The sequence below is a fragment of the Podarcis tiliguerta genome (genome assembly GCF_965153285.1).
Source record: "Podarcis tiliguerta genome assembly, chromosome: 3".
NCBI classification, from domain to species: Eukaryota; Metazoa; Chordata; class Lepidosauria; order Squamata; family Lacertidae; genus Podarcis; species Podarcis tiliguerta.
This window is the reverse complement of record NC_139536.1, coordinates 14,825,154-14,840,909: the sequence shown is the minus strand read 5'-3', so window position 1 is coordinate 14,840,909 and position 15,756 is coordinate 14,825,154. Positions and strand designations below refer to the sequence as shown.

Genomic DNA, 15,756 nt, shown 5'->3' with positions numbered 1-15,756 from the left:
ACTCTTGTTATATCTCCCTTGCATACCTCCACAGAAATTCCCAGGAGAATTGTCTCGGTCTTGAAATAAACGCAGAGCAAATACTCAGGATATTTCTAGCAATATGATGCGCGTTATTTATCGCCTTTGGCCAACTTGGGAGACTGGGGCATGGATCTGTGTTATACGTTCGACCTCCACAGTCAGAGGCAGCAGTGGTTCTGAATACCAGTTTCTGGAAGCCACAGGAGGGCAGATCGCTGTTGCATTCAGATCTCGCTTGTGGGTCACCCATGGCTGCCATGAGAAGAGGGTAGAATCAAAGAATTGTAGTGTGGGAAGGGGCCCCAGGGGCCACCTAATTCAACCCCCTGCTGTTATGTACTGAAGTTCTCACCCTGGGCCAGCAGGGGGATACTGTAGATAGTTATGCAAATAAGGGATCGAAAGTGACGCTCAGTGATTGGATAGTTTTAGAAAGTGGTTACAGTAACGTTGTACTGGAGCTCTATATAAGGAGGCTGACTGAACCCTTCGGTTCAGTTCTGTCCTGGCTTGTGAATAAACAAGAGCTGTTTGAAGAATCGTTGTGTCGTCTGATATGTTCACCCACAACCTAACACCTGCAATGCAGGAATCTCAACTAAAGCATCCATGACAGATGGCCAGCCAGCCTCTGCTTAAAAACCTCTAATGAAGGGCAGATCAACACCTTCCAAGGGAGTCCGTTTCACTGTTGAACAGCTCATGAGTCGAGGACCTGCCACCCGCATAGGATTATAATAAGACACAAAGGCACATTATTTTAGGTTAATGGGTAAAATAAGGCCACAACTTTATTGGTTACAGCATTTGAGTAGTATTGGCTTAGGCACTGGATAAAAATAGCAGTACATGACTCCACCCAGCTCAGCAGGGAGTCATTTCAGGATCCATGACTGCCGGATTCCTTTAACGGAATACCCAAAAGAGGAGGGGTTGATGATGGCCATACCCAATCCTCCAACACAGCACACCTATTCCAATGCCTAACCGCCAATACCAGAAAGTTGTGACGAGTTGCTACAAGGTAGGCGGAGAAACCAAGAGACTGGTGCCAATTCGCCAAATGGATAAAAAAGTCCTACCAGGCCCCTTGGGCAACCAAGGCAACCATAGCAAGGTCAATACGCAAAAGAAGCTGACCTAAAAGGGAGGAAGGGTGGGAGACCCGATGCAAGCAGGACCAGACTGATATTAAGCTGGAATCTCCTTTCTTGTAGCTTGAAGCCACTGGTTTGGGTCCTTGTGACAGCCCTTGAGATATTCGAAGATTACTATCTCATCTACTCTCAATGTCCTGTTATCCAGGCTGAACTTACTCAGCTCCCTCAACCGTTCCTCATAAGGCTTAGTTTCCAGACCCTTGATCACCTTGGTTGCCCTCCTCTACACGTGATCCAGCTTGTCAACACCCTTCTAAAATTGTGGTGCCCAGAACTCTATCTTTATGTTCTTAAATAGTCACCTGGGGTGACATCTCAGTTAGCAGGGAGCAAAAAGCTCCTAGCCGCTCTTATCCGTGCTTGAACAAGCTATGGGGCCAATTCATATATCCTTTTCTTCTATCTGCCTCCCATGTTATGGCAGAGGGCTTTTAGCTTTGCAGCCAGGCCTCTACCATTGCACATGTGTTTTTGCGCAAGAGCCCTTCTGAGCTGCCCTAACCATGCACCTGAATGTAAGGGAAAGAGGGAGGCGGAGGTGCATTTATTTGACCTGCACTAGAACCAGGGGCGACCCCCAAACCAGCTAGGGAGACAGCTTGCTGTAGGTTTTAGAACCTCTGCAGGCAGCTAACATGGCTGTTGTCAAACCAGCATCTGTTCAGGGCTGCCCCAAGGAGCCTGGTGACTTATTGTAACAACTTCACGGTGAGTTCCGGCACCTATTTTTCTTGGGGAAAAGCACTGTACGCACACATCTGTCTCTCTAACTATCTGTCTGTCTATTCTAGACCCTAATCGAGTGAAAGAACCACTGTCCATTTGCTCGTGGATTACTTGTCAACTGCAAAGACAGTTGCAAAGCTGCAATCTTACACACTTACCTGGGAGCAAGTCGCATTGGACTCAGTTGGGCTTACTTCTGAATAGTCATGCACAGCATTGTGCTGTCAAGTACTTCTTCAGCGAGGAGTGCATACTCAGGATCACTTAAAGCAGATTGGTTGTGCCTTAAGCGCCAGGACATCCTGAGCATATGCACTCTTGGTCTGCAAATTTCGAACGTGAGTGGCGGACCAGGAGGGTCCTCATAAATAATAATAATAATAATGGATTTTGCAAAGCTGAAGCCAGCCCACCTATGCCGTGAAACGCTGAACCGAGAAGCAGTAAAATGCATGATCGGCAACACAAACCAACAGAGTTTGTGGGTTAATTAAATCAATCAACGTGCAAATCTCAAAGAATACTTGAGAAAGATGGAGATAAATGAGGAGGACCCTTGATGCTCGAAGGCCCGGCGACAACCCACTGGTGGCAAATCATTTGTAGGCAAGGTTGATTTAAGAGGCTGAGGAGGCCCTGTGATTAGCATTGGTAAAGCTCCACGGGGGTCTTGCTAATGAATCTTTTCGAAAATCAGGGACGCAAATGCACGCTGTGGGTGTATCAATTTCATCGCGCCCACTCCTATCCTGCCCTATGGCTGCCCAAATGCCTATGGCCCTCTTCCCATCTGCCAAAGTGATGGAGAGCCGCCGGAAGCAGCCTTTTATGCAGTCAGTTCTCTTGTGAAGGCAAGTCTTGCAGACTCGAGGATGGTTTCTACTTTGCCAGTGTCTGTCATTTACATGCATATTCTACATGGGAGGACCAAGCAGGCATTCAGATAGACTGAATAACATCAGTTCCCCCCAAAGGCAAACAATGTGTACCTGAAAGCACCACCCAAAGCCTGCTTCTTTTTGGCAAGCTGCAAAAAAGGAAAGATTTCTCTCGCTTCTGTTGGCTGGATTCAAAATGGCCTAACAACTTCCTTGGGCTCTCGCCTGAGCAGGCAAGAGTCTGTCTGGTAGCGAGCAGGGTTGGATGAATATGCCAATTTTGGTTTATCTCAGATTCTCATTTTCCCAGTCTTAGGCTCACACCAGTTTGTACAGGTTTTGTTTTTTAATGCCCCGTGACAATTTGTCAGCATTTTGGAACAAATTTCTCCTAATATACACATTTTTGTATGCTGGTATAATGCAACTGTATACATTCAGAGCCGTAGCTAGGTGATCTTGCGGCCCTGGCAGAACCGTCCAGATTACCCGCCCAGCCGCAGACAAATTAGCTCTCCTTTCCGCCTCTCCTCCAACCTCCCCCCTCCCCCCATTCAATTCACCCTCTATTTAAAACCTTTTTAATGAGGCAATAATTGATATTTTTATTTATAGACATATTTATGTACATGTTTTTAGCTGATTTTGCACCCCCTTCTCTCCTGCGCCCCTGGCGGGGGTCCACTTCACCACCCCCTAGCTACTGCCCTGTATACATTATTTCCACCCAATCTATGCAGATTTATGCAAGCTTCACGTAGCAAATGTACTTTTTGTACTTTCCCGGAGAGCTGCACTGCAGAAACAAGTGTGGTTTTTGAAGGATATCTGATTTATGATAGCCATCTTCAAATATCTCAATGGCTATCCCATGGAAGAGGGAACCAGCTTGTTTTCTCCTGCTCTGAAGGGCAGGGCTTGCCAATGGCTTCAAGTTATGAGAAATGGGATTCCGACTCAACCTCAGGAAGAACTTTCTGACAGTAAGAGCTACTCAACAATGAAACACTCCCATGAGAGGTGATGGACTAGCCTTCCTTGGAGGTTTTCAAGCAGAGATTGGATGGCCATCTGTCATGGCTGCTTTAGCAGAGATTCCTGCCTTGCAGTTCCCTTTCAACTCTATGATTCCATGATTCTACGATTCTGCGATTTTTAAGTGGTGCGTGAAAGCTCTTGGGCCCTCTCCAGCCTCCTCTGCCTTATAAGAAAAAGGCCACCGCAAGAGGGAAGAGGAGTTGACTTGCACCGGTGGCTAACTAGCAACCCTCCATGCTGTTGAATTCCCACTCTCACTGGTGAATCCTTTAAAACAGGAGTGGGAAATTGCGGCCCAACATACCTTGCTGGGCTACAGCTCCCATCATCCTTGACCACTGGCTATGCTGGCTGGGGCTGATAGGAGCTGGAGTCCAACAATATATGGAGGGGTTACAGGCTTCCCAATTTCTGGTCTAATGGGTAGTCCTTACATTTGGAAAGGTGACCATGTTGGGAAACTGTGTATGTGTAGTTACTCACACAGAGTCAATTAAGGCTTGGCAGACAGCCAGAAGGCAATCTGAAGGAGTAAGTCTGCCCGGTGATAACAGAGACATGGAGACAGCTCCCTGATTGGTCAAGCTCTCTCAAAGGAGTGATAATTAATGGCCTACTAACTGTTAGTTCAGGGTTCAGAGGTTCAGAGTTCTATGCCAGTGTAGGAATTGAGAGTTGTGTGTGAGAGAGCTAGCAAAAGATTCGTGTTCTGTTCCTGTAAATAGTCCACTGTATATAATAAACACCTAACTACAAGTTCCTGGTTCCTGCTTCGTCTATCCTGTCTGCAGCCAAGTTGCCAATTGCTTCCATGGATTCTGCGTGTACTCTGCTAGGTCTGGCTAAGGTCCTGCAACTACTCAGAAAGTTGCGAAACACCAATAGGTTTTACCAATAGACCATACTTGACCATTGATATCTCCTGCTCAAAGCATGAGAGCTGGGAAGTCTGTGAGCCTGTGTGTTTTTGAAACTGCTTGAGAAACTTTAAAGGTACTACACCAGTCTCTCTGGCATAGCAGGACAGAGAAATGGCACGTGACAAACACCATCTAACTCAAGACAGACCCAGACACTTACAAATAAATTCAGACTCTTAAATGCAAAGAATTGGGGCCACTCACTTTTGTTTCGTCCAGTTTGCAAATGCACAGCAGTGGCTTGGGTAGGTGAGGTTTGCCTCGATCAAGGAGCGGAACTTGTCCAAAGGAGGTAGTTTCTTTAAGTTGTACGCAGATCTTGCTATCAGCTTGTTAATTTTCTCCAGTCCAATGCTGGGCAGTTGGCTGATCTTGGTCTCTGAAATATCCCTTTAAGAAGAAATGTGATTGCTTCATAATTCCAAACAAACCAATTCACTACTTACATGGAGACATTTTGAGAATCTCCTTCATTAGCAACGTAAAATAAACTAGCAAGAAACACTAAAAAATAAGAATTGATAATATGATCTTGTGCAAGCTTCCTTGAAAGTAAGCCCTACCGAAGACATGGGTCTTACTTGTAAGTAGGGACATCAGAAGGCATTATTTTTTTATTTTGCCCTGTCACATGTAGCAGTGTTTCCATTCTGCTGCAGTTCATCTTCTGCCAAAACCCAGGTTACTTGTCTTGCTGTCCTCTGTGGTGACATTACCTAACTTAGGGCATCAATTCTACCCCATTCATATCACTGTAAAGGGAACACAATGCAAACGGGAGAAGAAATGTAATCAATAACGTATTGCTTGTGGGCTGAAAGCCAAAAACAACAGGGAATACCGGTCATATTCACTGAATTGATTTCCGTTTCAGACATGGGAATAAGCAAACATCGGCAATTTCTGTTCCCGTTTCTGTCTGATTTCTCCAACACCCCTATTTGTAGGTAAACTCTCCTGGGCGCAATAAATAGTTTCTAATCTATACGTTCTGATCCTTGTGTAAAAATACTAGAAACCTGCAGCTAAAGACTTGTACAAATACTTGAAGACATTGAGAAAAGGTCTCAGCTATGGTCTTCAGCAGCTAGCTATTTGCACCACTTCTGGGTCATCAGAAGACCAGGCTGGCTAGTCCTTAGGATGGGAATGGTTTTTGAACACACCTCTCCAGCCAGCCAGGCAAGAGGCTTTTCAAGGACACCTTCCCAACTAGGCAAAAGCATTCAAGGAGGGTTCAAAGAAGGGGATGAAAGGGGTGTGGCCTAATGAGAGTGGGTGGTGGCCTGGGGAACACCCCGCCTTAAGGGAAAAGGTGCCCTTAAGCTGCATATTTAGCCTGAAGGGAGTCAGCTGACTCTACAAGCCAATCAGGACACGCCAGACTCCATAAAGGCCTTATATCCAAGCCAGTTTCTCAAGCGGTGCAGTGAGTCCTTACAGACTCTGCCTGTTGTGGTTCCTGATTTCCGACTGTCCCTGACCATGTCTGATTCTTGTCTTCTGCGATTGAGCCCCAGCTGCAACCTGTCTTGGAGCTGGGCCAATGCCTGGCAGTTGCTTCAACGGGCACAAAGACGGATAGGGCTCCTTAATCTTCCAACAATTTTGTGGGAAGAGGGAATTTCAGCAGGTTCACCCATGCCCATACCAGATTAATTCTGCTGATAACATGTTAAAGGTACATGTGTCCCATTCTCTGTTGCCTGCCCTAACTTCAACCTGTACCCCACTGAGCATCACTTTGTTCTTCCTGGTCCTCAGGGCATCAATCTCCAAAGCTCCTTTGCCTATTGGTTCCTTCTCTGCCATCAGACCCAACCTGTTTTGTCTTTAGATCCTGCGTGAATTTTCTGCCTCACCCAAAGGGGCCTTTCACTTCCTTCTTAGAAATCACACTGTTTGCCAAAGTTCTAGCAAAGCTGACACATTTGATGCATTTGTCCTGGGCAGTTAGAATGTTCATGAGCACCCCATGTTAGCCTGTAGACAGGCAGCCTGCAGGTAATAGCTGGCTTTTAGCTTTCTTTCTTTTTGGGGGGTGGGGTGGGGAGGAAACTCATATAAAGGGATAGGGATGTCAAGGTTGCTAGTACCAAGCCCAGTTTTCCAGGAGGGAAGCCATGCTGAACAGATATGATTGCTTTCTGCAAGAAAATAGCAACGAGAGCTGACAAGGAGGAGACAACAGGCAATCTATTTGGCTTCCATGCCTGCAAAATACAGTTCTTGAAGCAATAGCACAATGAGATATTGACACTAGAGCGGTGTGTGTGTGTGTGTCCAGATGAAGCTTCACAGCTGCAAGGCCACAATACATGGAAACAAACCAGCGTATGAGGAAAAGTGCCAAGCAGAGAATTCAAGTGGATTGCCATTTGGTCAAGGACTGTCTTCACTGTGCATGAGTGGTCTGAAGGAGAGAAGGGACCCCAAAAACGAATGAGTGTTGGATGATGGCACAAAATGGGTGGAGCAAGGAGGGATGATTCCCTGACAGATGCTGAAGCTGAAGGGGCCTGGAGAGGATAAAAACTTGAGAGCTTCTGCTCATTGCAGGAAATTGACCATTAGGTCAGCATGAAAGCAGGTGGTGTGGTGAGAATCTGAATATGACCACCATTCATTGCAAAGGGACAAGGGCAGACAAACTGGTAAAGCTGATAAAGTGGCTGCTTCGTAAGCACAAGCCATAATGAATGACATTAGGTCAAAAATGTTGCCTTTAACTCGTCCAACTGGATGCTGGTATTGAAGCTTTCATCTTGGGCATCAAATTGTTGTGCATTTGCATGCTCTTTGGAAAGCCCCAGGGATAGAACTTGTTCCTTTTCATGGGCAGACTGCACAGCTAAACTTGGGCCAGGTAAGGGAACCAATCTCAGGTCCAAGTATAGAAAGGGCCGGTTCTACCATTTGGCAGGCAGAAGTGGCCCACCTTGATCAGCATGTAGATTTGGAGGTGTCAATAAAGCAGGGGCTGGGGAGACAGCAGCCCTTGAGATACAGTTGGACTCCCCATCAGCCCCAGCCAGCAGGACCGATCATCAGGGATGATGGGAGTTGTAGTCCAACAACATCTTGAGGTCCACAGGTTCTCCACCTTGGTGTGAACCGGTCTTCTTGCTTGCCCGGCTAATCTCTCTGAAGCACCTTATTTTGGTTAGAGATGGATAGGAGAAGACAGGGTGGATCCCTAGCTAGTACCCTACATTGTCCCGAGTTCTAGTTCCATTGTTAGCTTGAGCGGCACCACCTTGCAACTCAATGTGCGGCTTCACCTTCTACGCAAATGCTGGCTCTGGATTCTTCTTTTTGAATATAAACTACTCAGCATTGTTAATTGTCACCTGAATACTGATTCGGGAACAACAAGCCTTAAATCAACCTGTCGGGCAATTTAATAAAAAAAAAAAAACCCATTTGTTGTGTTGGTAGAAAAGAAGAAGAAGAGGGGGGTTGGAAAAAGAAAGCAAGAAAAAGAATTGATTTAGTCAATTCTGTTTTCGCCAAGCAAAGATGTTATTATGGGTCAATCATTCCTGTAAGTGAAAGTACGTTGGGGTGTATTCTCCGGTGACAGATGAGTAGAAAAACTCTCTTTCATGATCTTGGCCAGGATAAAAAAGAGAGAAAAAAAAGGCAATTTACCATCCACAGAACGATGTAATAGAACAGAATAATTCTCATAAAAATAACTCAGTGTTTGAATTTGAAGTATCGGATGAATCTGAACTGCAGTGAAATCAATTTGATAACCCATCAGAATGTGATGGTGTTTGGCTCCTGCTTACAAAGGCGTCGCGTTAACTTCTCGCTACAGGGAAACGGTGGTTATTTTCCTCCCCCCTCCCCGCCCTGCCGTAACCCCATCTCAAAGAAATGTTTATTGCTTGGCTGCTACAAAGAAGCTTCAGTTACAGCCTTATCCAAATATTAAAATCACGGATAAGGAAGAGCTGGAATCCTGCGCAGGGGAAACAACACAAAACAGGGGGCTTGGAATAAACATTATCAGGAGCAGAGGACAAATACAGATGGTGAGATTTACATAAGGCTGGTGATGCTGTGGGAGTCAAAGGCCTTTCCGCTGCCCAGAAATGGAGGGTTCTGCCCCAGAGAGGCAAGCACTGCTGAACATGACCGTATGATTAAAAAACCCATTAGCCTGGACACACAAACAGAATAACCACAGGGTACAGGTCTTGCTGGTCCATGCCCCTTAAGACAGCAGGCTGAGGTGCGGCGTTTTTGAATTCTGAGTATGTGCTTCCTTGTCTGTCGTGACCACTCATCTGAGATATTGACACAACGGCAGCAAAAAATTAGTGAGAATTATTACTTACAAAACTGCTGGTCCATTGGCTCCTAGGAAAACTTCATTAGGTAATTTTTCCAGCTTGTCATTACCACTCAGATTTCTATGTTAGAAAGAAGAAATAAATAAAAGTTATGGTTACTGTTTGATTTTTTTCATCATCAGCTAGCTAGGGTTGCTTAAATGGCTAATGTTTAATTGGCTAGTCAGTTGTTTTGAAAGAAAGGCTATGAACCCATTCAGGCCCTGTGACCATCATTGGGGGCCCTTTAACTTTAAGCACGAGCGCCCGAGTTTGCTTTTTTCACCTCTTCCCTCCTTTCCCCCCTTTTGTCTTGTGTATTTTAGACTGTAAGTCTGCTCTGGACAGGAGCGGAGGAAGGGGGATGCGGTGGAGGTGCAGTGGGGCTGCCCCAGGTGTCACCACTGAGGGGGGTGACAAAATCCCAGGCGGCACTCACCGCAGGGCCTGCAGCATGCCTGAACCACATGTCTCTCTTGGGAGTGACACGGTGGCTTGGGCGCGCACAGGCTCGGCTCTGCCCCAAACGGTCCGCCCGCCGCCTCCCCAAAAGCTGTAGGGTGGCTGAGTGGGAGGAGGCAGGCAGACTCCTTGGAGGCCCTGCGGAGTGTCCGACTCTGGCTTGCCCTGCCCTGTGGGCAGCTGGCCCCACCCCTGGGCACAGGGCACGCATGCCGCCCCAGGGCGCCTGATCGGCTTGCTCCACCGCTGGCTCTGGAGCAGAACAATCCGAAATGGGAGATGTATGTCAATGGGTGGCATTCAACCAAGGTTTACTCAGAGTAGAAATTATTGGGCCTAGCGTAAACTGCATACCCATCAACTGCCTCATAAAAACTAGGACATCCCTCTTCCCCCACCCCGTTCGAGCACAGCAGCCATTTTGGGTGCCTTGCTTTCATGTGATTTTGGGCTGAGATCTCACATGGGTCACATGAATCACATGGGATTTCCGACCCAGAAGATGGTGTCCTGGATTTGGGCCACGTCACACTGAAGGGGTTTCAACTGCTGTGTCTCTAATCTGAGTTCAGCTCAGTTGGACACCACCCTCTACTTAAATCTGTTCTATGGAAAACAAAACTGTAACAGAATAACTGCAATATATATCTCCCATGGAATGCCCTCCAAAGAGCCAAATCAGTAGAATAAAGAAATAATACACACAGATCAGACAAGATGGTCCCATTGAAGGCATGGTCTTCAATTTCAGTGAGTCCATTTTTATTAAGCCTTCTGTAATAAAGAGACAATGGCTGTTAGACTCTATTCTATGCTTTAAAAAAAATAATGGCAGCATTCTACTGAAATTCTCCTTAAAACAATCTCCCACCCCTTTAAAAAGGAATTTGTGGTAAATAACTTTTTTTCATAAAACAACAATAGCCTTTAAACTGTGACACTCCCACAGAAAGTCAATCAGACTGTCTCTGGAGCAGTGATAAGAATTCAGTGAGCTGGTATGAAATTCACGGCATCTAATGCCTTAAGGGAGAATATTACGAAAATGATATACAGGTGGTACATGACACCAGTCAAGCTAGCAAAAATCTATCATTTGCCCGACAACAAATGCTGGAAATGCAAAGAAACTGAAGGTACATTCTTTCACCTTTGGTGGACGTGCCCAAGGATTAAGACCTTCTGGGAAATGATTTATAATGAAATGAAAAAGGTGTTTAAATACACCTTCCCGAAGAAACCAGAGGCCTTTCTCTTGGGCATGGTCGGCCAACAGGTGCGAAAGAAGGATAGAACTTTTTTTATGTATGCCACAACAGCAGCAAGAATACTTATTGCGCAGTATTGGAAGACACAAGAACTACCCACTCTGGAAGAATGGCAGATGAAGGTAATGGACTATATGGAATTGGCAGAAATGACTGGCAGAATCAGAGACCAGGGAGAAGAGACGATGGAAGAAGATTGGAAGAAATTTAAAGATTATTTACAGAAATATTATAAGATTAATGAATGTTAGAATGACATCGGATTGAACGTAAAAAGTCATTAGTAAAAAGGTGTAAAATTGAAAGACTTAATATATTAAGATATCAAGGAGATCAAGATATATTAAGATATTAAAATTAAGATAAAGATTAGTTAAGATAGAGGGAAGGGATTTGCTGATTAAATATATGAATTGGAATACAGTGAGGGGAGGTGTGGGGAAGTCTGGGAAATAAGTAAATGTAAGGAATATTATGAAGATGGATTTGCTTTTATTTGTCTTTTTTCTTCTTTTTTCTCTTTTATGTTGCCTTTTTTTGTCGTTTTGTATTTTTGTATTTGTGTATTTTTCTGTTATTTTCTTCTTTTTATGTAAAAAGCCTATTAAAAAATATTATATATATAAAAAAAGAATTCAGTGAGTTGCATCTACCATGTGCCACACATTCTGCAGGAAAAGGAGGGTGTCAATCAAAATGTTAGCAAAAAGATAACAGAAGGAAGAAAGTTATTTGCTTCATTTATATACCACTTTTCCGCCCAGGAATTCCAGGCGGCATACAAGGCGTATCCCTCTCCCCATTTTATCCTGCCATGGCAGTGCTCTGTGGTAGGTTAGGTCAAAAGGGAGTGACTTATCCAATATTACAAAATGAACTTCATAGCTAATTGGGGATTTGGACCTGGGGCAGCTTGAAAGACATGAAAAGAAGTGTCCCATTTTTTGCAATGTAACAGTTCTTCAAATTTCCATTTCCTCATTTAAAGGGCGCAATCCTGCTATGCATCACTTCATTTGCAAATATTCTAATTTTCTAATTGGGTTCTTCATCCCAAAATAATGCATTTGTCAAGCTGACAAGTAACTTCATTCCCTTTACATTTATAGAGCAGAATTGCTACTTAAGGTTGTTTCCAGATGGCCTGCTAATTGAACATTCATCCTGATTGGCTTGCAGGGAGTTCAGACAATATTGCCCCAAGCAAAACTTATCCCACGCTTTCCAGTGCATTTTCTGGACACTTTCGTTATAGCAAAAAATTTGCACATTTTGCCCTAGTGCATGCACTTTTGCACACATTACTCACCAAGAGAACTACATTGAACTGCCAAATTAAGGAAAAATGCAGATTTTGAAAGATTGCTATGTTTTGGTTTGCAGATTGTTTAGGAAAGTGTGAATTAAACCTGAACTGAATCAAACTCTCCATCCCTACATTGCCCAAATAGCAATAACAAACCTTGGCTACAGCTCACGGTTAATGCGGAGGGCGCTTGACCCTGGTGCTTCCCAGTTTGGATGACACAGCAGGACATGGCAGGAAAGAGAGCCAGGGGCAAACAAAGCTTCAATCTGGTAGCAGGCATGTTCCTGCAGTCTTACAAAGTCATAGTTTGGCTTGCCACGTTGTGCAAACCAGACTGAGGAATGAGGCAGGAGAGCATTCGGTGCCTTATGCAATTGCGAGTTTCTTTGGAAACTCAAAGCGCTTTCCAAAATGACGAAATAACAGTAATACTAGGGAATCTCGACAAGCTTGCGGATGAATTTTTCTCCCAGGGAACGACGATAGCTAACCTGCCTTTCCCTCTCTCTGGCTCCTCGCTTCATCCCAAACAATCTTCTGCAGTCAGTTGTATTTATCACTTCCACCCCATAATTTGCCTCCTCCCCTGCTCCTATTGTGACTCGGCAAGACTCATCCACTCTTAACCCAAAGTGGCAGGCTTGAGTGATGGGCTGACAATGAATCATTTAATTAAACTGTCAGAAAGCCTCCATGCTTGGCCTCTAATCCAGAGCGAAAGCTGCCCATTCGAGCGATACGCTTATCTAAGGTCCAAGAGGGTGTGCGAAGGTTGACATGGAAATCAATTACAGTCATGGTTGGAGAGATTACCCTTTTGACTGTGAAAGGCACGTGCCTGGTAGTGTCACGTCTTTGATGCATGTCAGAGGCGATCACGGCTTACGAGGAAACCTCCCGTGATGCCTCTGGAGGTGACAAGACAAGCCTGAGAGAAATGGCTTCACAGCTAGGCTCCCTGACATGAGTGCTTGTGTGAAACCAACAGGGTGAGCAGGAGAGAGAACAAATCAAGATGTGGACCCCCTGAGGCCTAGCCTGCAGCCGTTGAGGGGAGAGTCAGACAGGGAGTCATTCATCAGCCAGGAAGCTCCTGACAAGACTTTCCAAACAAGGTCAGAGGACTGTAAAGGTAAAGGTAAAGGTCCCCCTGCCCGTACGGGCCAGTGGTGTCCGACTCTAGGGTTGTGTGCCCATCTCACTTAAGAGGCCGGGGGCCAGCGCTGTCCAGAGACACTTCCGGGTCACGTGGCCAGCGTGATGAAGCTGCTCTGGCGAGCCAGCACCAGCGCAGCACACAGAAACGCCGTTTACCTTCCCGCTATAAAGCGGTACCTATTTATCTACTTGCACTTGGGGGTGGTTTCAAACTGCTAGGTGGGCAGGAGCTGGGACCGAAAGATGGGAGCTCACCCCGCCGCGGTGATTCGAACCGCCGACCATGCGATTGGCAAGCCCTAGGCACTGAGGTTTTACCCACAGCGCCACCCGCGTCCCATAATAATGAAGACTAATACTGCAGTAGTTTCTATTAGCCATTAATTAGTCATTTTAGGTAGGTGCATTCATTGCTTTGTTTATAACTCCTGCAAAACTTGTTTAGACCATTCTTCCCAGACAAGTAATCTTAATACGTAACATTATTTTATTTAAAATTGCTTATACCAGGCAAGAGTTGCCCAAATGAAGCCTCTCATTGGAAGCCTTGCTCAAGGGTTTCTGCTTGTGCAATGGGGCTTTCACTCCTTCCCCTTCAAACTGGCTTGGGGGTGTTCCAGAAACCCCCCCAGAACAGCTCACAAGAGGAGGAAAAGCCGATATGTTTGCGCAGACAGAACGTCTGTAATACCACAACGTTGAATACCACCCAATGGTCCATCGCACTCACCACAGCTACTTCTAAGATTGCTGGCCTGATCTAGTGGCCAAAGTGAGCTGCATGTCTGGATGCCCTTGGATGGAATTGCAACTCAACCCTGCTATGTCCTCACTAGGTGGCCTTGGACAGGACACTTTCTCACAGCCTCAATCTCCCCATCTGCAACATGGGAGATAACAAGGGAAGTTTTTAATGTTTGATGTATTATAGTATTTTAATATTTTTTTGGGAAGCTGCCCAGAGTGGCTGGGGAAACCCAGCCAGATGGGCGGGGTATAAATTATTATTATTATTATTATTATTATTATTATTATTACTACTACAATACTGATTTACCTTGTTGCAAGGATGACAATAGTGCCATGCATGTGAAGCATGTTGAATGCTTAAAGGTCTTTTTTTTACACATCCTAAGCACCTAAGCTTCTCAGAGTAAACATATAGCCTTATTGACCAGGGCGCTCTCTCTCTCTCTCTCTCTCATTTGCTTTTCTGTTTTATCTCATCGTCAGCACATACTATGTTACAGCCATACATAAAATAATAGAAAAAAGATAGCACAGGTATAAAACAAAAACATATGATAGTAATAATAACGTATCTAATTTCTTCCAAGATTATTTAAACCCCCTATATCTTAAATTATGCTTCCCTTCCGCTCTTTCCATGGTTTCCTATCTACTATCCTTTCTACTGCATTTTCTTATTCTACTAATTTGTTTTCATTACCTTACATAATCTCCCATTATAACATCTAATGCTGAGTATTTTTTCAGCCCGTTATGATTGTTTCCTCGTTATAAGACCCCCCCCCATATAATTAATATATAACATCCAATCCGCTTTCAGTCTCGGGGCCTTATACTTCTTAGTAAGCAGGCTGCACATTGTACCTTTGCATCTCTCTCTCCCCCCCCCGTACTTCACACTACGCCCCGAACAGGGGGAAGTTCCATGAAACTGCAGGTCATTATCTAACTAGATCAGGTTTGGTTGCCCTGTGGCCCTCCATCAGCACCAGCCAGCATGGACCAATGGTCAGGGAATGATGGGAGCTGGAGTCCAGCAGGACATGGAAGGCCACAGGCCTTCCAGGCCCCCACAGGCTCTAGGTTCTTTTTATTCTTTTTCTCCACTCCATTCGAAATTGTATATGCGTCTACAATATCTCCCTGACCCTGGCTTGCCTCTTCATCTTTTTCATACAGGATTGTGGTTGGGATACCGCCTTGAAGAACTGCCAGTCAGCTGCTCAGGTTACACATGGCTCAGATCTGATCTGGCAGGCTGAGGGGGCTGGAGAGGGATCTATAAGGTAAAGGTAAAGGTAAAGGTACCCCTGCCCGTACGGGCCAGTCTTGACAGACTCTAGGGTTGTGCGCCCATCTCACTCAAGAGGCCGGGGGCCAGCGCTGTCCGGAGACACTTCCGGGTCACGTGGCCAGCGTGACATCGCTGCTCTGGCGAGCCAGAGCCGCACACGGAAACGCCGTTTACCTTCCCGCTAGTAAGCGGTCCCTATTTATCTACTTGCACCCAGGGGTGCTTTCGAACTGCTAGGTTGGCAGGCGCTGGGACCGAACAGCGGGAGCGCACCCCGCCGCGGGGATTCGAACCGCCGACCTTTCGATCGGCAAGCCCTAGGCGCTGAGGCTTTTACCCACAGCGCCACCCGAGGGAGGGATCTATACTGCACGGCAATTCTGCACATCCCTGGACAAAATGGCCGCCCACGAACTACCCGCATGGAAA

At 45.6% G+C, this 15,756-nt stretch overlaps 1 protein-coding gene across 3 annotated transcripts in view; it reads right to left on the bottom strand.

Moving 5' to 3' along the window:
- FSHR (follicle stimulating hormone receptor) overlaps window positions 1-15,756 on the bottom strand; it is a 95,859-nt gene that overhangs the window by 5,473 nt on the left and 74,630 nt on the right. For 2 of the 3 annotated variants that reach the window (XM_083432599.1, XM_083432600.1), the window contains 3 exons: window positions 10,254-10,322; window positions 9,093-9,167; window positions 4,951-5,136 (listed from right to left, as the gene is read on the bottom strand). In XM_083432599.1, coding sequence (XP_083288725.1) covers window positions 4,951-5,136; window positions 9,093-9,167; window positions 10,254-10,322 — 330 coding nt within the window. The remainder of the gene's footprint in view (window positions 1-4,950; window positions 5,137-9,092; window positions 9,168-10,253; window positions 10,323-15,756) is intronic. The other variant, XM_083432601.1, reaches the window with a different exon arrangement.